Source organism: Corythoichthys intestinalis, chromosome 4 (genome assembly GCF_030265065.1).
Source record: "Corythoichthys intestinalis isolate RoL2023-P3 chromosome 4, ASM3026506v1, whole genome shotgun sequence".
Taxonomy (NCBI): Eukaryota; Metazoa; Chordata; class Actinopteri; order Syngnathiformes; family Syngnathidae; genus Corythoichthys; species Corythoichthys intestinalis.
In genome coordinates, this window is record NC_080398.1 from 57324602 (window position 1) to 57351432 (window position 26831).

At 40.0% G+C, this 26831-nt stretch overlaps 1 protein-coding gene across 1 annotated transcript; it reads left to right on the forward strand.

Moving 5' to 3' along the window:
* On the forward strand, window positions 1-26342 carry seh1l (SEH1-like (S. cerevisiae)). Its single transcript, XM_057835098.1, has 8 exons — window positions 1-365; window positions 744-794; window positions 886-1032; window positions 17091-17302; window positions 20102-20200; window positions 21111-21251; window positions 21348-21502; window positions 25879-26342. Exons 1-8 carry the CDS (start codon window positions 255-257, stop codon window positions 26034-26036), a joined length of 1074 nt encoding a protein of 357 aa, XP_057691081.1. The 5' UTR covers window positions 1-254; the 3' UTR covers window positions 26037-26342.
* The last annotated feature ends 489 nt before the right edge of the window (window positions 26343-26831 follow it).

Sequence of the window (26831 nt, forward strand, 5' to 3'; positions counted from 1 at the left end):
CCATTGTCAAACATTATAAATTAACATAAAAGTTGTGCTGTACAACTACTATCGTAGTGGCGTACTTTCCCACTAACGTACAGCATTCGGACTCGTAAGAAGCGGGGTAAGAAATTTGTAAAATGCGCCCCGCTGTGGTCATCTGAGGTAATCTCCATCGTGGGCTTTACCCGCCAACAGAATTACTCACGTCATTGACAAGCCTGCTAGCTTGAGGAGTGGGTATAGTCCTCAGTGTATCTGTACCTCCAAACATGTTTGTTGCACGCAGCATTGCAGCAGACCATAAAGATCTAATTCATGATGTGTCGTATGATTTTCACGGTCGCAGAATGGCGACTTGTTCCAGTGACCAAAGTGTCAAAGTAAGTCAACTCGTGTTAGCTCTAGTAGTCTTACTTACTATGCTCACATGTCCTGAACATTGCACATAACTTAGAATTTAGTGAGTTGCATATGCTAAATCGTCGAAAGATGTAGAGAACACAGTATGTGCTGCAAGTGCTGGTGGTTTAGTATATAGTGTTTGCTTCACAACTACCAGTTTAGCTAATGTAGCATAAAAGCTAAATTATGTTGTGCACACAAATTAACCCTCAGTCTCACATCTCACGTGAATAAATTGTGTGTAAATCTGATTCGGGATAACATGTAAAAACGTAAATGCTACACTGCTACTGCGGTCGTTTTTTACTGAAGGTATTGCCCCAAACGAGTAACATTAGTTGATGATTAATGTTCAGGTGTGGGACAAAAGTGAAAATGGAGAGTGGCATTGCACCGCCAGCTGGAAGGTAAGATTCCTTTTTCTCTAGAGTATCTCTTTGAGGATCGATGAATTTCGAATGGTGATACCAATGAACAACTTCTTTTCTCTGCCCGCAGACACATAGTGGATCAGTGTGGAGAGTGACCTGGGCTCATCCAGAATTTGGACAAGTTCTTGCTTCATGTTCCTTTGACAGGACAGCGGCGGTCTGGGAGGAGATTGTCGGCGAGTCAAATGACAAACAAAGAGGATTGAGCCACTGGGTCAGTACAATTCCTGATAACTGTTTGACCCTTGCCTGATAGACGTCTAACACCCCCTAAGGCAGTACAAGGGGGGTGCAGAGCAACACCTGGGGTGGTGCATGTGACCTCGGGGAACATAATTTTTTGCCGTACTAGAATAAAGTGTGATTGCACATCCACTCAGTGAGTGGTAATGGTGCTCTCATTTTCAGAGTGCGCAGTATTTTTGAACCAAACAAGAGCACACAGCAACGAGCACTGGAGATATGAAGAGCTAAGACAAGGAAATATGACTAAACATATGTAGCTTTTAGCTTTGACTTTTAATACAGTGGGAGATGTGGAAAGACCCATCTGTTTACTGTGTCTAAAAATGTTTGAAGCGGACAGCAGGAAGCCAGTTTAATAAAGACGTCACGTAAAGGCATTAGACCCATATCACAGTGATAAGCCGCCTCACCCCCCCCCCACCCCCCCAGAGAAAACGTGCTGAATATTGCCAGCAATCGTCCCACAATGGCCACGTTTACATGCTGACTTTTATTCATACCGATTCAAATCATTCCGAATGGAAATTTCAGATCAGCTGTTTACATGTCACTTCATCTATTCTGATCCAGCGTTTACATGTGTCTGCCTTTATTCCGAAAGGACGTTTGAGAACTGCCGTCTGACATGCGCAGATTAATCAAAACAAAGCGTCACGTTGCAAAACATGGAGATCGATCGTCAGAGTGCTGCTGTTTTAACTTTAACCCACTTGTTGTGTTTGTGGGGTCGTATCCGCTTCTGCTGTTTTGCTCTTTTGCCTTGTAGTAGCCGATTGTCAGCGTTTTCCACCGGTTTCTAATCTGGTCAACGCTCCGGTCTATTCCGGCTTCGTGTAACCTCTCGTGACCTTTTTTAAATAGTTCACTGTTCCTCGTTTTACGCCCGTCTAAGCGAGCAATTATATTCAATTATTTTAAAGTTTGAATTAAATACAATCTTTCCGCCGGACTCCAATTAGGTGCGCTGTGCTTGGAAGCCATGTTGCAAGTGACGTTACTTACGTCACCAAGTGACGTCACCACGTCAGTACGGAGCATGTGCAGAAAGAACGCAACCAGACACTATTCCGCTTCCCTGTTTACATGATATAATTTTACTTCTAATCTGTTTGGGAAAAGGAATATTCCACCCCTGTGAATCGGAATGAAATTCCATTCGGTTTGGGCCTGTTCATTCCGAATGAGGTGTTTATATGGAACACATTTATTCGGTTTGAACATCTAAATCGATTGTAATTGGAATATTTGGCTCCATGTAAACGTGGCAATTGTCAGTGTTACACCAGTAAACCAGCGAGCCCTGTTAGCATCATATAAGATGGCATACCAAGGCTATGTCTACACTAGGACGCATAATGGCCTTAAACGTGTAATTAGTTAGAGTATATGGCATGTCGGCTACACTACACTCTTGTCCGGATTAGTCGTTACACAGATAATGTAGGCGGGTAATATTACCCACCGCTTAATATAGACTGCTGTCTCCGTACAAGTACCGGATAGTAAGGAGGTGATGTCATGGAGCGTGCCATCTCCATTTTTTAGTGCGGCATGACGGTATCGTAAACAATGGAGGCGGACCATCAAGAGGTGGCATTCTTGTTCCTCTTTTCTTTTCCACAGTCATGGTTTACAGTTTATCTAGAGCAGGGCTCAGGAACCTTTTTGGCTGAGAGAGCAATGAACACCACATATTTTAAAATTGTTATTCTGTGAGAGACATACAAAATATTTAAAATTAAAAATACAAGTAATGTGTGCATTTTATGTAATTTCAACACTTTTAAAGTACAATAAGTCTCTGAATTCGTTTTAATAACGTTGATTAGCAACAGCATAACAATGATGAGTATTTCTTACCATTAATGCGACTTGTGGTGCTGCATGGTTTTGCTGATGGCTTTGTAGTCTGGTTGATACTTGGTGGGGTTAAGCTTCATGCAGGCGTTGGGAAACCTATGCATGAAGCACCTTCAGTGCACACCTAAACAAGTTTATCCATCGTTAGATTTTTTTCTTTAGCGAACTCAGTAAAGGAGTTGAATAAATCCTCCCCTCTTGTTGTCCCTTTCGTAGTGAAAACCTTGCAATCATGCTCACCTGGGATAAATAACTTACGTCTGTTGACTCATCCAAAGCGAGAGAAAAAACGGTGCCCGCATTTATGTCCTTATGTCTTGCTGAAAAGTACGATACCCTTGTCTTTTTTTCTTTTTTGCCATCTCCTCAAAAGGGTTTCTAAAAATGTGGGAACGAAACTGAAAATAGGGACGTTTACGTCCTGATCTCACGTACATGCACACATCGGCCGCTATTTTCGACAGCAAAATACGGTAACCACACTTGAACAGTGTCTCTGCCTCATCTGCGTTGCCTAAGCGATTGATAGATAAATTAATAGAAAGACACAACAACATGTATGTTTGCCACTTGCCCACTAAAATTGCTGCGAACCGGCTTTCTAGTCGCCGGTGACCGTCGCCTTTTTGCGCAATGCGCTGTTACCAATCTGCACTGTTTAGTAATGCGGTGCTCTCAACTTGGAACCATAGTTGGGAGTGGACCGGCGATTTTTATAGCTTGTTCGTCTTTGCTCCTATGTCCAGTTTTTCCTTCGGGGAGGTAGCGTAGTGCAGGGGTCCCCAACCTTTTTTTGCACCACGGACCGGTGGTATTTGGGTCTTTTTTTCCACGGACCGGTGTTCTGACAAATTTTGCAACCCATCAAAAATTGCAACAATGCAGTTCTGCGCATGCGCGTAACGTTACACATAGCCCCAAAATGCGCAAATGCAGCGATTCCAAAGTAAACACTACAAACTTTCTTGAAAGAAAGGAATATTAACTTACGTTTGATCATGGAAGGACTTGTAGAAAAGTTCTCCTCAGATACATCTTGCCATGTAAGCTGCACACCGCTCTCACCATTAACAACTTCGCCTTGTCGTTAAACAGAAGCTCGCTTCACAAAGATACGATGTTGGACATTGTAGCAAGGTTTTCAATGCTCTTGTAGCGATGTCAGGATATTCCAGAATGACTTTAATCCAGAACCTCAGTAGAGTTGTTGTCTCAAATGTACGCTTAATAAGGTCGACGTCATTTGCGATCTCTACAAGTTGATCTTCCTGTTGCACAGACATGCTCGAATTACCCGGTTTATTCACAAAACGGGTCACGAATCCACTCCTTTGCAGTTCGTGGGTCTTCGAGGTTGTAGGCTCGTCAGGTGCCCTTTTCGCCGTAAAAATATCTCCAAAGACGTCTGTTTTTCAGTCATCTTCGCTCGTGTGGGGGCTAATTATTTCCGAGAACAAATGTGCTGCGCCTGCGGCCTAGCAATACGTTATTATCGAGGACAAGCGCACATAGATATATTATATACACAAACAAGATGTACTACTAGCGGTCCAATCAATGGATTTCTATGACGACATTCTAATCTATCCCGTAGTATTATATCTAGAGTAGACAGAGATATTGGTGTGTTAAGCAAGGGCACAGGGTTAATTCAGCCAGAATGCGATCGTTATTAAATTATTTCTGTGTGTTCCGGTAGCAAATGCGCCACGGACCGGTACCGGTCCGCGGCCCGGCAGATGGGGACCCCTGGCGTAGTGTATAAAAACACATGGACGTGTCGGATGGCTTTTTGTCGGAGATTTTATTAACACAAATATCAGTGGGTGACACCCAGCCACTCAACACAGCGCTCCCGCTCAACTCTCTTTCTCTCTACACCACTTCTTCTTCTACACTAAATTGGCAATCCCTGTCATTTTGAAACGGAACAGCGCACCCTTGGGGTTGTCTGTAACAGCGCAAAGGAGTGTAATAAAACTTTTTTTTTTTTTTTTATAAAGATTTGTCTGCGAGCCAGATGCAGCCGTCAAAAGAGCCAGTTCTGGCTCGCGAGCCATAGGTACCCGACCAATGATCTATAGTGTAGAACAGGTGTCAGGAACCTATGTCTCAAGAGTCATTTTTGGCTCTTTTAATGAGTGCATCTGCCTCGCCGCCAACCTGTAATTTTAAATGTGGTACCGGCTGGCTTGCTGGACTTGAACGAGCCTTGATGAGCTGATAATGCATTCACATATTTTTCTTGAACCTTCAAACGTACATTGCAATAATATGCTTCAATTCGGTGCCCATTTCTGGTTGACAATCGCAGATTACATGCAAATGAGCGTTTTATTACAGAGCTCCTATCCCACGTTAAGTCTCCGATCAGCCAGCAGCGGGGCTGGCCCCTCCCGACTCAATGCCGACCAAACTGGAGTATATAAAAATGCGTAGAGGAAAATGAAACCCTGAAAAGTGAAAGAGCATGGTACCCCAAGTCACATAGGCGGTAGATCAGTTTCATTTTGAGGACATTTCCTCCTGTCAAAACTGTCGCCTCTTCCAGGAGTGCCACTGTAATGCACGAGACCTCCTGGTTGCGGTTTCCACTTCCAGGAAATATACAGTGGGGAGAACAAGTATTTGATACACAGTCAATGGGAAAACCCATTGGCAGTGTATCAAATACTTGTTCTCACCACTGTACGCAGCGCCACACCGTATGTTTCTAATTGTTATTTACCAAGTGGTGAGTGTGCAACTGAGCATCGATTGTAACATCCCAAGTAACGATGTCAGGCTTTCGTTTTGTTTTGTAAAGATTTCTTTCAATCACAACTCGGCGACTGCTCGTAAAAGCCAAGCATGCTCTCTCTTCACTCTCGCTCCCTCCAGTGTGTTGCGTTCAATTGTGTTCACGAAAAATAGCAGTTATCACAAAACAGAGTTCCCGACCCCTGGTCTAGAAGGTGTAGTAGTTTCGAAATTTCCCGCCGACAAGTACGGTAATGAGTTTCTGGTTCAGAGGTAAATCGTGTGGGCGATGACGTAACACATGAGTTTGCTCCTTTCTACGCACGCGTAGTTTGCGCAAATCCAGGCGTGCCTTGCAAAACGCACCTTAAACGTTGTGCGTACAGGTAGAAAAATAGTCGGCAAAATACCCTGGACAAAATCATCTATCCTAGTGTAGACGTAGCCCAAGTTGCTCAGTGCAAAATAACCCGACATAATGGCAAAGGAGCTGATACTGTCTGCAGCAAAAATAAAAACTGTCCCTCTTGTCCAATGACACTGTCGTTGTTGTTTTATTAATTGTTTTTTTTTCGGTCAAATTGTTTGGCATATTGCCCTCATGAGTTAATGTTAGAGATGTCGCGATCGATCGGCATCCCGATTGATCAGGTCCGATCACGTCATTTTCAAAGTATTGGAATCGGCAAAAAAATATCGGCCGTGCCTTTTTTTAATATATATATATTTTTTAATTAAATCGTTTTCTAATTGTATTTAATGTTACAGACATAATATGTTACACTCATCCAGAGTCTTTAGTTTAGGCTTAAGGTAGGGTTATCAAATTTATCCCGATAACGGCGGTAATTAATTTTTAAAAAAATGTATCAGGTTAAAATATTTAACGCAATTAATGCATGCGCTGCACGACCCACTCACGCATTGTCGGCTCAATCTGTAATGGCGCCGTTTTACTTATATAGAGAGATAAAAGGCAGCGTAAAATGAGAAAGAGTGAATTTTGGCAGCCTTTGGAGCCTGTTTTTAATTAGCTAAAGCCTTACAATCCCTCTCCCTACGAATAGAAATATCATGGGAAGAAATGTGGGGAAGCAAGGTAGCAGTTGATCTTTTTCCTAACACCTTATGTTATTTCCCAACACAGAGAAGATATATCAATATCAAGGTAGCAGTTGATCTTTTTCCTAACACCTTATGTTATTTCCCAACACAGAGAAGATATATCAATTGGTAGCACTACGCACAGTCATGGTTCCACTTTCCATCATGCATTTGGGCATGGCTACAGTATCATTTACTGAAAGCGCAACAAATACACTAGATGGCAATATTTAGTCACAATATACAAAGTCACAAGTCTTTCTATCCGTGGATCCCTCTCACAGAAAGAATGTTAATAATGTAAATGCCATTTTGAGGATTTATTATCATAATAAACAAATACAGTACTTATGTACTGTATGTTGAATGTATATATTCGTTCGAGTTTTATTCATTTTTTTCTTAATGCATTGCCAAAATGTATATGATCGGGAAAAATTATCGGGAATGATTGGAATTGAATCGGGAGCAAAAAAAAAAAGCAATCGGATCGGGAAATATCGGGATCGGCAGATACTCAAACTAAAACGATCGGGAGCAAAAAAAACATGATCCGAACAACCCTAGTTAATGTTGCTAATCAATTTGAATTTATTATTATTATTATTATTATTATTTATTGTTTTTATTAAATTGTATTTTTCAGTATCAAATGGTCAAAAAATGTACCTTGAGTGTATTTTTACAGTTTGGATGTGACTTTTTTTTTAAATTCAGGCAAATTAATGTGTTTTAAGTCTTCTGTTACAAACAAAATGATGTTAATAAAGTTTATTGTTCATTGATTTATATTTTTTTATTAAATATTAAAAAGGACAATGTTATGCACAGGTGTAATTATAATAATTTATTGACAAATGATACGATTTACAGTGGCAGTAGAGAGTTGGGGGCCCGTGAAACGTTTACATCTTCCTGGGGTGGGTGTAACAAACAATAATGGAGAAGCACTGCCCAAAGGGCATTAAAGACGGTACCATGTGCTACGTCCCCATTCGTTCAAGATAGGTACATTTTCAAATAAATGTATATGTGCGTGGATTAAAGGGAGACATTTGGGGGTGCACCTGAAGTGTCCTGTAGAAAAAGGGTTTCAGTGTGTGGGTTGTGGTTCTGTGTTATTATGGAGCTTTTCACCCCCCCGTCTGCAATCAAAAACAAAAAACTGATGTCTGTTTCATCACTGAGAGATAACAGAACAAGTTACATATTAAATAATCCATTCATATAGGCTATCCTAACATACAGTGGTATGAAAAAGTATCTGAACCTTTAGAAATTTCTCACGTTTCTGCATAAAATCACCATGTAATGTGATCTGATCTTTGTCAAATTCACACAAATGAAAAAACAGTGTCTGCATTAACTGAAACCACCCAAACATTTAAAGGTTTTCATATTTTAATGAGTATAGTATGTGAATAATGACAGGAAGGGGAAAAATAAGTAACTGAACCATCACATTTAATATTTTGTGGCCCCACCTTTGGCAGCAATAACTTCAACCAGATGCTTCCTGTAGCTGCAGATCAGTCTCTCATCGATCAGGACTAGTCTTGGCACATTCTTCTCTACAAAACTGCTGTAGTTGAGTCAGATTCCTGGGGTATCTGGTATGAATCGCTGCCTGTAGGTCATGCCACAGCGTCTCAATGTGGTTCAAGTCTGGACCTTGACTTGGCCACTCCAGAATGTGTATTTTGTTCTTCTGAAACGATTCTGAAGTTGATTTACTTCTGTTTTGTTGCAGCATCCATCCTCTTTTTAGCTTTAATTCAGGGGTCCCCAACCTTTTTTGCACCACGGACCGGTGTTATTTGGGTCTTTTTTTCACGGACCGGTGTTCTGACAAATTTTGCAACCCATCAAAAATTGCAACGATGCGGTTCTGCGCATGCGCGTAACGTTAAACATAGCCGCAAAATGCGCAAATGCAGCGATTCCACAGTAAACACTACAAACTTTCTTGAAAGAAAGGAATATTAAGTTTGATCATGGAAGGACTTGTAGAAAAGTTCTCCTCAGATACATCCTGCCATGTAAGCGGCACACAACAACTGCACACTGCGTTCACCATTAACGACTTCGCCTTATCGTTAAACATTAATAACATTAACATGCATAGACATGCTCGAATCACTCGGTTTATTCACAAACGGGTCACGAATCCACTCCTTCGCAGTTCGTGGGTCTTCGAGGTTGTAGGCTCGTCAGGTGCCCTTTTCGCCGTAAAAATATCCTTTTCGCCGTAAAAATATCTCCAAAGAAGTCTGTTTTCCAGTTATCTTCGCTCGTGTGGGGGCTCATTATTTCCGGGAACAAATGTGCTGCGCCCGCGGCCTAATAATATGTTATTATCGAGGACAAGCGCACATAGATATATTATATACACAAACAAGATGTACTACCTCAGTCCAATCAATGGATTTCTATGACGACATTGTAATCTATCCCATAGTATTATATCTAGAGTAGACAGGGATATTGGTGTGTTAAGCAGGGGCACAGGGTTAATTCGGCCACAATGCGGTCGTTATTAAATTATTATTTCTGTGCGGCCCGGTAGCAAATGCGCCACAGACCGGTACCGGCAGATGGGACCCCTGCTTTAAACCACTCATCAGGGATTGGGCACACACCTGACTTAAATTGTTTGGTTAAAAATGTAATTTCTTAATTGCTAATTTAATTGCTCTTTAAGTGTTCTTAGGCAGAGGGTTCACTTACTTATTTTCCCCCTTTTGTCATTGTTTGCGTGCTGTCCTCATTAAAATATGAAAACCTGTAAATATTTGGGTGGTTTTAGTTAAAGCAGACACTGTTTTTACATCTGTGTGATTTTGACAAAGATCATATTTGATGATTTTATGCAGAAATGTGAAACGTTGCAAAGGGTTCAGATACTTTTTCAAAGCACTATGTACTGAAATTGCAATCTGTATTATTGTTTGGGTTCTGATTTTGCTAACATTTTTTAATGACCAAACCGATCTTTTTTTTTTTCTTTTTTTTTTGTAATGAACACCAAGCTCATAAAATGGGCTGATGTTTCATATATTACATGTTGGAACATAGAATACAATAGAAAGCCGTTATAGTTGTTGTATGAAATCGAAGGCTTTGCCATAATGTGCACCCCAAAAAAAAAATTTTACAATAGGGCTAAAACAAAAAACATTGGTGACCGTGTACACAGATTGTGAATAAAGTGAATTAGTGACTACCATCAAATGGTAATATATATTGGTAATATAACAGTGAGTATATTATATGACAATTGACAGTACTCAGATTAGGAGGCAGATGGCTGACTTGATACGCAAATAACGGTTTGTTGCATAGATTTTGATGTAACAGTGCAAAAACGCTATAATGTAACTGTGCAGATATTGCATATGCAGTACCCACATTGAGACGGATGTCCAAGAACATATTATTTATTGAGATGCATGTGAAAATGTTGTGAAATTAGCACTACGATGACAGTGACATTTCAATGTAAAATTGAGTATGGTGACAGCTCTTTGAAAGAAACTCTCTCAGGCATTTTGTTTTGGCTGTTATGGCCTTCTAGTGCCTGTCAGAGAGGAACAGGTTGAAGAGGTGGAAGCTGGGTTGTATATAGTCTTTTATGATGCTCCTTGACCTTTCTAGGTACCGAGAGTTATAGATGGTGGATAAGGGAGTAAGGTGGCTGTCGATGACCTTTTCTGCTGTTTTTTTCAATTATCACTAGGGGTGTAACGGTACACAAAAATCTCAGTTCGGTACGTACCTCTGTTTTGAAGTCACGGTTCGGTTCATTTTCGGTACAGTAAGAAAACAAAATGCAAAATATAAATGTGCTAGTTGTTTATTACACACTTTTGTGCTTTCAACAATAGGAACATTAGCCTATAAAAAGCTAGAATTCTCAAAAATAGAAAATACAATATTCTGAAATGTAGATATTTTGAAAAACAAAATAAAAATAGATAATATTAGCTAAGACTTTTTCTTTTAAAAAAATCAGATGTGCAAAATTGAACAGTTGCAACACTGAACAGTTTCAAGTTTCTCATATTAACTTTATGACCACAGCCTCGAAAAGTAAGAGCTATTATGGCTGTCAAACGATTAAAATTTTTAATTGAGTTAATCACAGCTTAAAAATTAATTAAACGTAATTAATCACAATTCAAACCATCTCTAAAATATGCCATTTTTTTTCTATAAATTATTTTTGGAATGGAAAGATAAGACACAAGACGGATATATACTGTACATTCAACATACTGTACATAAGTACTGTATTTGTTGATTATAACAATAAATCCACAAGATGGCATTAACATTAACATTCTTTCTGTTGAAGACATTTTCTTTTTCACTGCAAAAACAAACACACAACAGAGCCTTAGAACAGTAACAAAAACAGCATTATTTATAATGTGTGCAAAGTGTGTGTAGTGTACACATAAATGTGGCCTTCTTCCCTACTCATCCTCTAGCCAGTCGCTGAGGCAAACCAACTTATTTACATTTTCTGAGAGTTGTTCCATCTATATTCTTTTTTAATTAGAATTCCCAACCCAGAGGGCCAACCTGCTTCTCTTTACATTTAACCGTTACCCACGCTGCTCTTTGCACTTCTGAGTGGTGCGACGGCCATGGCCGTTTGTCTTTTTTCTTTTTTTTTTTTCTTTTTTTTTTTTGGAGACTGTCTGTCAGCTGATCGTCGAGTCCGCCAGCTGGCTGCCTCCCCTCCCAACGTGACGTACTCTGATTGACGCCGGACGGGCAGACGACGTCGCAGCCGCTGATGGGCCACCCGAGGAAGGGTGCCAACTTTAAAGTGCCTGTGACACGAAAAAGCATGTTTATTACATAATACACGCGGTATTTTTTGCTCCTGAATGATATGGACCGTTTGGATGTGTGTGGAGGCGATCGCTATATTTATTTAGTTTTTTGAATCCCGCGCCAGGAAAATGAGTGACTTCCGGCTTCGGTCTTGCATTGAGGAGGAGGGCGCTGTGACGTGTACGGTAGAAGACGTCCTCTTCACTATACAGCGTACTGTTGTGTATGGGGACGAATGATTCAGCTGATTTTGCGGATTAATACGTTTATTTTTCGCATCACGCCAGCCAAACGGCTGCAGAAAAATCATTCTGTATGAGGGAGAGGCGTATGCGCCTTTTTGGAGTTTCAAAAGGTTCCCATTCACCGTGGATATTTACTGTGGGACCATTGGATTTACGAGGAAGTGAGTAAACATCTTGTTTTGTATTATGTCAAATACGAATACAGCGATTACAAAGTAAACACTACAAACTTCCTTTAAATGAAGGACTACTTACGTTTGATCATTGATAGGCATGTAAAAAGCTGTCCTAATGGTCATTAGCAGCAGCCCGTTAGCTGCACAACAACTCCAGCCACCCTCCTCCGGGGAACGAACTGTAAATTGCTCTCCGCCGGGCGGTTTGCCGATCCGCGACAACAATAGACAACCGGGTCGTCATGTCAAATAATCCAGGATAGTTATGTGTGATTTTCCGCTTTGAAACATCACTCGGTTCGGGTTAGCATGTCGGCTAGCTGTCACTGCTTCTGGTTTGTTTACATTCTCCGAAGCCGGGGAAGGGAAATGACATACGTCCGATTTAGGTGTCATAAAATATAGTTCGGGAGGTGCGACAGTAAAGGTGAAGTCGACAGTTTTGACCATTATGGAGTAATTTTGCCATGTCGTCCTGAATAAATGCATTTTTATTATTTCATATTCCATTCAGCACAAGACTGTTATTTGTCATGACCATGCCATTTATTTAGCAATTGGGGAAAATACTTGGATAAAAAGAATATCCTGTAAAAATATTGAAGTAAAGAGACAGAAACAATGACATTTTGCCGCTCTCTTCGTCGCGTTTTCCTCATTGTGAATAGTTCCCCCTCGACGGGCTGACTGGTCCTTCTCAAGCCATTTATATAGCTATTGGGGAAAAATACTTGGATAAAAAGAATATCCTGTAAAAATATTGAAGTAAAGAGACAGAAACAATGACATTTTGCTGCTCTCTTCGTCCCGTTTTCCTCGTTCTGAATAGTTCTCCCTCGACGGGCTGACTGGTCCTTCTCAAGCCATTTATATTGCTATTGGGGAAAAATACTTGGATAAAAAGAATATCCTGTAAAAATATTGGAGTAGAGAGACTGAAACAATGACATTTGGCGGCTTTCTTCGTCGCGTTTTCCTCGTTCTGAATAATTCTCCCTCAATGGGCTGAATAGTAAAATCGATGAGACCAGTCTACCGCTGACGTCATCCACCTGTTGGGGACGCTAAAGCCCTATAATGGTAGGCGTGGCTAACTGGCAGATTAAAAGGCTAATTTCTCGTCATCTGTGCTTTGCTAAATTGTTGTATATAGTCGAATCGTCTCAAAATATGATTCTAATTCACGTAATAATGCCATTTAAGACTTTTTTTCTCGTGTCGTATGCTCTTTAAAAACTAGCCGCTGTCTGTCATGTATCCATTGTGCAGCGCTTTGTTTACATTTGCGGCAATAACGACACTTGCTTTACGGCAGCTAAGCCGATAGAAGGTACTACTACTATTAGGCCGTTGTTTGAGCTCGCAATCCCGCATGTGTGTTGTATTGTGCCTGAGTTGTTAACCAAATGAAGGCAGCGTTAACAAAAGTCATCTGACCGCTCGTCATTTTACAGTCAACACTCTGAGAGTTTGCATTTGACAGCATACGTGCCGCGTACCTCCTCGCCAGCTGTTTGCTCGCCATTCACTCACCTGTGCATTTGATCGCTATTTTGTTACACTCCCGCTTTTTCGGTGAGGTATTTTGTGTTCATTTGTTATTGGATCGTTTTTGTTCACCACTGTAAATAGAGCACCGCACCAGTAGAGGTAAACTGCCATTTTCGGTCAACCCGTTTTGTTTAGAAGCCAGGGTAGTGGCTGTCTTTTTGTTATTTCTTTTTTACGATCAGGGTTTACTTAGCAGGTGGGGTTTAAGTGTAATTTCATTTTGTTTGTTGTTTTGGCCTGGGCTTACGCTGAAGCCAGCTTCTTCCGCATTTTGTATATTTTGTTCATTGAGAGTTCGACTTTTGTAAATAAATTTGTGTCCACTTGCAATTTGTGTGTGTGGCTCGTTTCATGTTACGCCCTTAGCGAGCCGTCCGTGGGACGTAACAGTGGGATTATGGGATGTATAAGCGGGCATTCCGCGCTTGCGTTAAATGCGTCAAATATTTGAACGTGATTAATTTAAAAAAAAATAATTACCGCCCGTTAACGTGCTAAATTTGACAGCACTTAACGTCAGAAACTCGTTCGGTACGCCTCCGTTCGGAACCGAGCACCCCATAGCGAAACGGTTCAATACAAATACATGTACCATTACACCCCTAACTGGTCTGCCTCTGTGCAGCTTGAGTGCCACACTGACACAGTAAAAGCCAGCAGGCTCTCAATGGCTGACCGGTAGGTCACCAGCAAGTTGATGTCGAGTTGTTCCTTCCTGAGTACTCTCAGGAAGTGTAGTTTTTGCTTCACTTCTTAACCAATGCGGTTGTGTTGGTTGCCCAGGAGAGGTCAGTAGAGATGTGGATTCAAAGGGGAAAAAAGCGTTTGTCAGTATACCGGTACAGTGCGGTGATACGCAGGCTGTATCACTGCACACATCATAAGCATTAAGCCAGGGGTGGGCAAACCGGTCCTCGAGGGCCGCAGTGGGTCCTGGTCTTTGTTCCAACTGACCCAGCACGGATAGTATAACCAATGAGGTTTCAGCAGAAATGAGAAGCACCTGACTGCAATCGACTGATTGCACTTGTAAAACAGCAGATTGGTGAAAATGTGTCCTCTTAATGGGTTGCAACAAAAACCCGCACCCATTGCGGCCCTTTGTGGAATAGTTTGCCCACCCCTGCATTAAGCACACCCTCTGAATTTTAATTATAACAGTGTTATATATATATATATATACACACACACACACAGTTGTGGTCAAAAGTTTACATACACTTGTGAAGAACATAATGTCATGGCTCTCTTGAGTTTCCAGTTATTTCTACAACTCTGATTTTTCTCCGATAGAGTGATTGGAACAGATACTTCTTTGTCACAAAAAACATTCATGAAGTTTGGTTCTTTTATGACTTTATTATGGGTTAACAGAAAAAGTGATCAAATATGCTGGGTCAAAAATATACATACATGGATCTGAAAAAGCGAATCATTGACTTGAACAAGTCAGGAAAGTCACTTGGAGCCATTTCAAAGCAGCTGCAGGTCCCAAGAGCAACGGTGCAAACAATTGTTTGTAAGTATAAAGTGCATGGCACTGTTTTGTCACTGCCACGATCAGGAAGAAAACGCAAGCTATCACCTGCTGCTGAGAGAAAATTGGTCAGGAGGGTGAAGATTCAACCGAGAATCACCAAAAAGCAGATCTGCCAAGAATTAGAAGCTGCTGGAACACAGGTGTCAGTGTCCACAGTCAAGCGTGTTTTGCATCTCCATGGACTGAGAGGCTGCCGTGCAAGAAGGAAGCCCTTGCTCCAAAAGCGGCACCTTAAGGCTCGACTGAAGTTTGCTGCTGATCAGATGGACAAAGATAAGACCTTCTGGAGGAAAGTTCTGTGGTCAGACGAAACAAAAATCAAGCTGTTTGGCCACAATGCCCAGCAATATGTTTGGAGGAGAAAAGGTGAGGCCTTTAACCCCAAGTACACCATGCCTACCGTCAAGCACGGTGGTGGTAGTATTATGCTGTGGGGCTGTTTTGCTGCCAATGGAACTGGTGCTTTACAGAGAGTAAATGGGATAATGAAGAAGGAGGATTACCTTCAAATTCTTCAAGATAACCTAACGTCATCAGCCCGAAGATTGGGTCTTGGGCGCAGTTGGGTGTTCCAACAGGACAATGACCCCAAACACACATCAAAAGTGGTAATGGAATGGCTAAATCAGGCTAGAATTAAGGTTTTCGAATGGCCTTCCCAAAGTCCTGACTTAAACCCCATTGAGAACTTGTGGACAATGCTGAAGAAACAAGTCCATGTCAGAAAGCCATCAAATTTAACTGAACTGCACCAATTCTGTCAAGAGGAATGGTCAAAGATTCAACCAGAAGCTTGCCAGAAGCTTGTGGATGGCTACCAAAAGCGCCTAATTGAAGTGAAAATGGCCAAGGGACATGTTACCAAATATTAGCGCTGCTGTATGTATATTTTTGACCCAGCAGATTTGATCACTTTTTTCTGTTCACCCATAATAAAGTCATTAAAGAACCAAACTTCATGAATGTTTTTTGTGACAAAGAAGTATCTGTTCCAATCACTCTATCGGAGAAAAATCAGAGTTGTAGAAATAACTGGAAACTCAAGAGAGCCATGACATTATGTTCTTCACAAGTGTATGTAAACTTTTGACCACAACTGTATGTATATATATATATATATATATATAATTATTTATTTATTTATTAGGGGTGTCAAACGATTAAAATTTTTAATCGAGTTAATTACAGCTTAAAAATTAATTAATCGCAATTAATCGCAATTCAGACCATCTATAAAATATGCCATATTTTTCTGTAAATTATTGTTGGAATGGAAAGATAAGACACAAGATGGATATATACATTCAACATACGGTACATAAATACTGTATTTTTTAATTATAACAAATCAACAAGATGGCATTACCATTATTAACATTCTGTTAAAGCGATCCATGGATAGAAAGACTTGTAGTTCTTAAAAGAAAAATGTTAGTACAATTTATAGAAATTTTATATTAAAACCCCTCTTAATGTTTTCGTTTGAAAATTTTACAAATTTCAATAAATCAAAAAATAAACTAGTATCCCGCCATTGTTGATGTCAATAATTACTTACACAGTGCTCATGGGTGCTGAAGCCTATAAAATCAGTCGCACCCAAGCGCCAGCAGAGGGCGGCAAAACTTCATAAAACACAATTAACAAGTGAGCGTTTCACTGTACCATCATTTAAATCTGTCTGAGCGGGGCATCTGCGTTAATTGCGTCAAATATTTTAACGTGATTAATTTAAAAAATTAATTAACGCGCGTTAACGCGATAATTTTGACAGCCCTAATATATATATATATTGTGTGAGTGTGTGTGTGTATAGCTGTTGGTCTGTTTACAATACATTTTAGAAAGCATGAAAGAAAATGGACACACAATGTTGAGTTTTATTGAATTCGTTCAACAAATGTTTTAACTTTTGTTTTCTCCTCTAGTTTATGTGTTACAATACTAATGCAACCCTCATTTTTTCTAGATAAAAAGAACCACCCTTGTGGACAGTCGAACATCTGTGACTGATGTGAAATTTGCCCCCAAACACATGGGCCTTATGCTTACCACGTGTTCTGCCGATGGAGTGGTGAGGATCTATGAGGCTCCGGATGTCATGAACTTGAGTCAATGGTCCCTTCAGCATGAAATTTCCTGCAAGCTCAGCTGTAGCTGCATTTCTTGGAATCCCTCTAGGTAAGAGCAGATTTTATTCCGAGTTAGATATTACGCTCTTTTGCTAGAACAGTTTAATGTCTTCTTGACAGTTCATTGTTGATACCACAAAAAAAGTTGTCATCACCATACAGGTTCTGGCTCATCGTATGCTGCATGGTACATCCTGCAGAATGTTTTAGATTAGACGCAGTATAAATGCCAACTAGGGCTGAACGATTTTAGAAAAAAAAATCTAATTGCGATTCTCTTAGCTTTCATTGCAAAGTTTAATAATCATATTTACTAACATGACATGGAATTATACCATCAAAACATTGTAAGCTGTGTGAATAATGCCAGGACACTTAAGTGTTTGCAGTTCTTTTAACTCATTGACTGCCATTGACAGCGATAGAAGTCCAATCCATTTTGACTGAGAGATCGCTGCCAGCCCTATCTGAATAGGTTAATTATTCAGATATGTATGACTGAGCGATACGGCATAAAATTTTATATCATGGGATAAATTGATATGACCTATTGTGATAAATTTACATTAAGTATTTTTCTGAAAGTGTAATTAAAATGTGAAACATTAATATTTCCTGTTTAAAAGGGCAGACATTTCTTGTTTCTTGGCACAACTGATCCTGGGTCAGTCCAAATTTTTTTTTAGTGATTTTAAAATTTCGATGTCTAATTTCCTCAAAACTGTACTTTAATGAGACAGCTATATTAATACAAACAACCTTTTTATTTAGTGACTTTAGTATTAACCCTTTAACACCGAACGTGTCGGCAGCGACGCGTTTACCCATGTCGTCTTTGAAGCTTCGTCACGCTGTAATTACGTCACCCATGTGCCGCTGGTTGGTCTCATTTGAAAGTACGGAAGTTGATGTCCACACCAGTTTTTATTTGAAGTCAATCGACCAAGAAAAACGGGAGATATTGTCATTTGAGTTTTATAGTTTTATTGCACTCATAAATATGCATTAAAACGCTGCATGGACCATGTATCTATCTCCATATTTCCATCATTTCTTGTCCTTTTTCAAAACCGAAAGAAGCACAAAAGACTACATATCCCAAGAGTCGTTGTGATGTCAAGAAGGACGAACCGAATGTGAACATTTGTTGAAAAAAAAAAAATTAAATACATTTCCGAGCGAGGCGCCAACTAAGGAAAAGGAGGCATGCTAAAGCAAACAACGGCCAGTTTGAGCGAGCGACTTTGAAACGTGCAGAATGAATCTAAAACTAAATTTAGCGCAAGCTAATGCATTATTTCATTAACTCAAGGAAGAAGATGAGCTGTATTTGCCGTTGTTTTCCTGGGATGAGTCGGCGTTTCTACGAGTAGAAGTGACAGGCTGACAGCAGCGCGCAAACGGGACGGAGTAGGCTGTGTGACGTTGTGTGTGACGCAGCTCCGTGACCTGTTCATGCAGAAGCTTTATTGAGTTCGCAAAAAAAAAAAAAAAAAAAATTTATTGGGTCATATGCCAGAAAAATTTGAATTGAACTGAACTACTTGTCAATATTTTTTTAAATACTTTTTTTCAATGTTATATACATTTTTCTTTAAGAAAATTTTATAAAGATGAGTGTTCGAGAAGCTTGGTTGCATGTACGTAAATACTTTAGATAAGGTGATGGGTATAATACCTAACTTCACAAAGAGATATCCTCCAAACCCTTTTTGTGTTAGATGATATATATATATATATATTTTTCTCACTATTTTGCACTGTATATAACCCGTTTTGACCATAGTATGTGTAGGCCAAAAACGCCTATGACCATACTTGCTTTTTATTGTTGAATTGTCAGACATAAAACTATTCAATCTTATTTTTTTCTATTGAATGTTTATCCTAACAAGTAGAATAAATATTATCAAGCTTCAAAACGTTTGGTCGAGCATGTTTGGTTGTCAATGGGACATCAACATTACAAATTTTGAAAAAATATTTTGGGATTTTTTTGTCTTTTTGGGTCCAAAATGTGGATTATAATTGGTCAGTGAAGAAAACAACAGTTTGGACATGAAGTTCAAGGTGTCCTTAAAAAAGGGACCCAACTTGGCCATTGTGAACAATTTTTTCTTTGAAATATAAAGGCAACATCAAATGCATGCAAATTCGGCCAAAATAGGCTTAGGTGTTAAAGGGTTAAAGGTCGATCGATATGGGATTTTCAAATGCTGATGCTGATACGGTATCTTAAAAAAAAAAAAAATTCCGCCATTGCCGATATCCAGAGCCGAGTTTGTAAAGCACTTAGATCATAAAGGCAATTTTGTTTTTTTTTTAAATGTTTCAACAGCTTCAAATGTACAATGATGACCTGAGACAATGAGTGCAGCACTTCTTTTTATGATTATACACACTCAGCAACCACAGTACATAAATTTCAAATAGTTAAACCCACCAGGACGTCACGGAGATGTAAACAACTGAGAGTTTAAGAGGATGCTCACCATGCTAAAGCTAATGCGAATGCTATGCCAACGCTATGAGCTACATTTAGAGGTTAACTCAGGAAAACACCTTAAAAGGCTAAAGCAACATTGCATATTCACTCATGCAAGATTTAAAAAAAATCTGCAGGGTCCTTCCGGGGTCCTACTGTCGGTCAGCGGCGGCCACAGATGCCTACACAGATGCTGAATTTTTTTTTTTGATTGGCCGATTTTTTTTCTGTTAATTGGCACATGGCCGATGTTAGGAAAAAAGTCCATATATCGGTCAACCTCCATTTAGGACCATTATTTAAATTATGCCATTATAATTATTGTACAAAAAGTGAAATCTTGTGCTTGTCCCTCTCAACCAGCTCCCGAGCCCACCCACCAATGTTTGCAGTGGGGAGCGACGACAGTAATGTGACATACGGTGGCAAAGTCCAGATCTATGAGTATAATGAAAACACAAGGTAAGGTTTCTCCTCATTGTTGTCAGACAGTTTTTACCAGTTAACTTTTAGCCTATGTCTATTGAAAAATCCGAGCAAAACGACCGGAAGTACCCCGTCCGCCATTGCTGAGGTGTGCCGTCCGCAGCACAGAGCCCCGCTGCAGGGAAGGGATGATTTATGCTTCTGCGTTCCGTTGACGCCGAAGCGACAGCATAGACCTTAAGTCGTCATTGAGCATTCGAAGTTCTGCATCAAGGGAAACCATCGCTCTTAATTCACCGCCAAGCCACTAGAAAGGTGTGGCTTTGTCTTTGTACGGTTTTGGGAGACTCTTGTCGAACAATTTTAGTTTTTCTCCGGTCATAGACAGCAATGACAACGCAGATAGAACACGTGTACTAGTATTTGCAGCTGCAGCTAATCAGTATTGAACAACAAATGTTGTTGATACAAATGTTGAGGCGTAGGCAACACAGAAGATGTTTGCGGCGTTTTGATGTTTGAAAATGGTGTTTTTGTGCTGAACCGGAAACAACTTTCTGAGCGGACCAATCACAGTCATTTGGCGTTCACATCACAACGTGTTGACGTACGCGTAGTCGGGATTTTTTTTTTTGTGGCAGCGGATTGGGGGGCGTATGTCAGGCTACGGCTTAAGGTCCAAATCAGTGTCTGCGTTAACGACGTAGGTCCGCCGTCACTGCAACGCCGAAGCATAAATCAGCTTTAACGTTACTCTATACATTGACTGACGCTGGGCTCCTATAAGTGTGCAAACACCCCAGCAATGGCAGCCAACCACTAGAGGGCGACGTACACAAATCTCTGTTCGTATTAATCGATGCTAGGGCGGACAAGGTTATACAGTGTATTTTATACCTAGACATTATACCTAATTTTTTATCAATTTTCTATTAATGTGGCAAAGGAAATATGCCAAAGCCGAGACTCTGATGACCATCACAGATGCTGTCCATGACATTGCATTTGCTCCGAACCTGGGACGATCCTTTCATATCCTCGCCATTGCAACAAAAGACGTCAGAATCTTTAAACTCGTCCCTTTAAGGTGAGTCATTTTTAACAACGATACATTTATGTGTGAAGAAAACAAATGCATTGCAAAATTACATTGAGTACTGAGTTGCTGTGCCTGTTCATGCAGGAAGGAGAGCACCTCTTCAGGTCCCACCAAGTTAGAGGTGCAGATTGTTGCCCAATTTGACAACCACAACTCCCAGGTGTGGCGTGTGAGCTGGAACATCACGAGCACCTTGCTGGCCTCTTCTGGGGATGATGGCTGTGTACGACTATGGAAAGGTTAGCACCCTGTGTAGTTACATTTAGGTCAGCTACACACCAAGGAAGTCTTTGCAACTGCCTTTTTACTTGACAATAATGCTGTGTGGTTTGGGGTTCAGTAACATTTGAAAATGATTCCCAAATATGTGTGTTCCAGTACGTATTGCCGTAGAGAGCATTTACAGAATAAGTACATAGAATAGACTTATCAAGACAAATACATAGAACCCAGTTTGAGTGCCCATTATACGTTAACGTTTCAGGTATATTGGATGTGGCATAGGTAAGCGATCTGTGAAAAGTACTCATTCGTTGTTCGACATAATTATCAATGATTTTGCGCATAACGTCAGAGCTCAATAATACTTTTGATTAGAGATGTGACTAAGTATTCAGCGCTGAAAATCTTCAGGCCAAAATAGCTAATAATGCATTTTCGGTTTTCGGTTAAATGGCCGAAAGTTTACCACGGAAAAGTGTGAAGAACCTTCATCCTCTTGTGATGACGTAATCAAAACACAATGAACTAACACTGCTGGCTCACAGCAGTTTGGAAGTATTTTGAATTATCGGAGAAATATAGAAAATATTTAATAAAAGGAAAATAAATTTGCTTCATTGCTGCTACGCGTTCGTTCTGAAGTTGCTTTCCATTGATGTGCCGTCACATCAAGTACCGTGCATTTTAGTCTGTGCGTGAGTAGTTTGGAGTTTAATCAAGTGATCAGTATACAATTAAGTAGTATTTAAATGCATACAAATGCATGCGCTGGCCAGTTTAACATTTACAAGTGCAAAACTCCAATATACGACTGCAGTGAACGCAGCATGAGTTGACGTCAGATTACCGCTGGCCTCCAGTGTCGTAGAGCAGTGTTTTTCAACCACTCTTGTGCCGCGGCGTAATGGCTGGTGTGCTGTGGAAAATCATCCACTTTCACCTGAATGATGTAAAAATGTTTTTGGAAAATGAATCCTCCAATGTGTCTGTGCTGTCCAATGGTCAGTAATCATGCAACACTCTTCCATATAAATAGGTGTCAATTGGTGTTTAATCAGTTGTTTAGTGATGCATAAGAAGGGTCTAGCGGCTAGCTAGCGAAACTGCAGCTGTCAATTATTTAAGTTATCGATTAATCTATCTATTAGTTAAAATGTAAATAATAGCGTAATCGGATTAGGAACATGTTATGCGTTGCAGAATAAATTTTAGGAGATGTAAAACAAACGCTTGCTAAGATTGTACTTTAAGAAGAGCATTAAATGCGAATACAAAATAGTATTCCAGACTGTTTTCCAAACAATGTAGAAATGCACTTTCATTTCACAAGAGCAATAAATGCATTTAAAACTAAATGAAAATACCTGAGCTTAGCCTCAAACGGTATAAAAAATTAAATGAAGACCGAAGTACAACAAAAGAACAATTGGCTTACATGCATAGCAAAAGTCCGCTTGCTTAAATGCTATAAAATGCTTTTTATTTATTTATTTTTTATTTATTTTTTCTTTCTTTCAAAAAAAAACAATGCTCTTAGCAAATCGTTCAAACACATATACCCACCCAAAAAATGCTGAATATACCTCTAAGCTAAATTACGAAAGCATGATCAGTCATATTAGCACAAAAACCTATAACCGTACATGGTGTGGCTCAGTGGTTGAGTAGTAGTTCCCCAACCTAGAGGTAGTGGGTTCAATTCTCCGCCCCGAGGAACTTGTCTAACTTTTTTTGTCATCAAATTATTCGAGGTAATCAATTCATTATTGCAGCACTAATTGTTATACCGTATAATTGTCCAAAGAATTAATAATGCATTATACAGTGGTACCTCTACATATGAAGTTAATTCGGTCCAGGACGTTTTTTGTAAATCGAAATGTCTAGCAGGATTTTCCCATAAGAATACATTATAATTCCATTAATTCGTTCCGCAGCCCAAAAACCTACACTAAATCCTTAATAAATATTCATGGTACTGTTAAAAATGGCAACAACACATACTAAAACAAATACATTATAAATACAAATTGGGATTATAATATACCGTATTGGCCCGAATATAAGACGACCCCGATTATAAGACGACCCCCTCTTTTTCAAGACTTAAGTTTGAAAAAAGACTTTTTGAACACCAAATTAATTTTTATACAGAAACGACCACGGAAAGCTTTTCTCTGACTGAGCATTTTTTAGGCGATCTTTTTGAGCTCTCCATCTCCGTACATTACACTCTGTGACACCATATTTCACAGCCGCTTTGCAGTTGTTTGAAGACACCGCCTCATTTATCACCATCAACTTGAAGTTTGCGTCATAACTTCTCCTCAGCTGCCGGTGTTCTGCCAAAATGTCCTACATCGGCGAAACGTCCTACATTAGTCGAATTTGACACCTAAATTACTACCGTGCGCTCTAAACTTGTTTTGTTTAGATGCATACAGGAATAACGTACTAAAGAAATGCCTGCAGAAAATACTTAAATGTAGTTATGTCAAATAAGGACGATTTAAATACGCTACGTGACTAATGTGGTCAACTGCTTCAAAGCTAACACAAAAAAACACAATGGTTAAAAGTATGAGAGGGTAATACATGCAAAAAGTATCTTTGAGGCTGTGAAAAGGTTCTAAATAACTAAATAAAAACAAAAATAGTGAGTACTCGCCGCTTCCAACCGATGTGCGCATGCGTGTGAATGCATATGCAAGCGCCCTGAGCATTGTGTAGGACGTTTCGCCGCGTAGTAAGGAATGGCCAAAAACCGGTTAACCTGGCCAATCTTCGACCCACTTTTCTCCAAATTGTCGCGAAGTTTCTCCATTTTCGGTTATCTCTTCTATTACCGGTATTTTCTTCTCTTTTCCTTCTTACCACTTTCTTCTTCGTGTCAGGGGTTCCCTTTGGCCGCCCGAGTCGCGTTCAGCATTCGATTCATTGATTACTGGCGCCATCAAGCGTCGTGAATGGGTATATGTCTAGGCCGCAGTTTTTTTTTTTTTTTTTTTTTTTTTTTTTTAGACCGCAGTTATAAGACGACCTCCTCTTTTTCAATCTTATTTCAGTGCAAAAAACATCGTCTTATATTCGGGCCAATACGGTAATAATATTAATAATTCCTGTAATAATGTAACGAATTGGGTTCTAATGTGGCAGATTTGTTTTGCGTGCTGTACCTGAACGCATCGTGTGGCTGACGTCACGGAGAGAGAGAAAGGTGCGACAGAGATTTTACTTTCTCTTTTAATATGCTCGTGTTTTTGGCGCCGACTGCGGCGAACAATGTGTGGCACGAGTTGATGGAATAAATGATTAAAAACCTGAAGAAGCTGGTGATTTCTTTGGCGATGTTACCACAACAATAATTGTCACCTGAACTTATTCGGAGGAGGACTGTCGAGATCGTAGACATTCTTTGGCCGTATTGTCGGGCCTGTTCACGGATGCGTACGCCACACTCATAATTTTTTATCATTTCCATCTTCGTTCAATGGTAAGAGTCACCTTTTTCCTTTTTTTCACCACCTGCATTAATCTTATTGGACCTTTGTTGATTTCTTTCACAAGAAAATCCGCCGTGCCTCCGTCTTGCGGGAAAACAAACTGCAGCGCTGTCACAAATCGTTGTGCCGTATTGGCCCGAATATAAGACGGCCCTGATAAGACGACCCCCTCTTTCTCAAGACTCAAGTTTGAAAAAAGACTTCTTGAACACCAAATTATTTTATTACAGAAAATAATTACAGTACATCTGAAACAAATGATTAAACAATACATTTGAGCGAAAAAGCATGTTATTTTGCCTCATTCAAATCTTAATATCTGAACTTTTAAATATGTCAACTAAAGTGCAATCACATTCGTAAATTAATGGCTTCTGGTTTTTGAAATGTAAATAAACCAATCTATTGTGATAAAACAACAAAATTGCACTAACTTCATTAACCATCAAAGTGAAGTCTAACTGTTACTGTAGTCTTGAAACAAATCTGAACATCACTTCAATGATATCTGGCGCCATCTAGCGTCATGAATGGGTATAATGTCTAGGCCGCGAATATAAGACGACCCCCACTTTTTCAGTCTTATTTCAATGCAAAAAACACTCTTATATTCAGGCCAATACTTTATTTTGATCATATTGTCGGATGTAGAAACAAATGGCGACTGAAATTTTACGTCAGATGTCAAAAAGGTCGTGTGTCCAAGCGATCGTATGTCGAGGTACCACTATACCATCATGAAATATTTGCCACCCTTCAATTAAAAAGTTCCTGTCCCCCTCTCAACACAGCATAAATATTTTTCTATCTCCGCCCCTGAGAGTGATGCTTTCTGGACTCCGTGTGTCATACAACATGGATATATCTGTAAACTCTGTGTTCTTCTTCAGCCAACTACATGGACAACTGGAAGTGCACTGGGATCCTGAAGGGAGATGGCAGCCCACTAACTGGTTCATCTGGTCAGCCCACAGCCATGAGAACTGTTGTGGGCTCCTCCGCTCAGACCTCCCAGAATGCCCTAAACGGAATGTCCGCAGGAAGGTAGGTGGTGCGGCTTGCCTGACACCACTCACCCACTGCAACCTGAACCAGTCCAAACTGACAACCCCGGTAATGCCTCACACTGACTGGGACTATGACTGCTCACTGACCAAACTCCTGGAGCCAAACTGCTCTTCTGCAAAAAGCTTGGTTTGTGGCTTAACAGCATACAGGTTGTTGGCATTCAACCTGGTGTGAGATTTTTTGTTTGTTTTGTACTGATGCTTGTTAATAATCCCATGCTTATATTTTGCTGTGTATCCGGGCTAACCACCGTGCTATGTAAAATGAAATAAACCAGTTCATATGAGTTTGTGCGTATTATTTCAGTTACTCGAAAAATTTGTAGCATGCAAGTAGTGCTATAAGGGTCTATCAGACATTGATCCAATGATTTGATAAGGCCTTGTCGCTCTTGAAAAATACAGGTTTTCTGATAAAATTGTAATGCTGTCACCTGTCATCGGGATGCAGAATTCACCAAGTGTTTGCCCACTACAGTGGGGCAAATAAGTATTTAGTCAACCACCAACTGTGCAAGTTCTTCTACTTGAAAAGATGAGAGAGACCTGTAATTGTCAACATGGGTAAACCTCAACCATGAGAGACAGAATGTGGAAAAAAAAAACTGTCACATTGTTTGATTTTTAAAGAATTTATTTCCAAATTGGAGTGGAAGATAAATGGTCACCTACAAACAAGCAAGATTTCTGGCTGTCAAAGAGGTCTAACTTCTTCTAACGAGGCTCCACTCGTTGTTTTAACTCATTATCGGTATAAAAGACACCTGTCCACAATC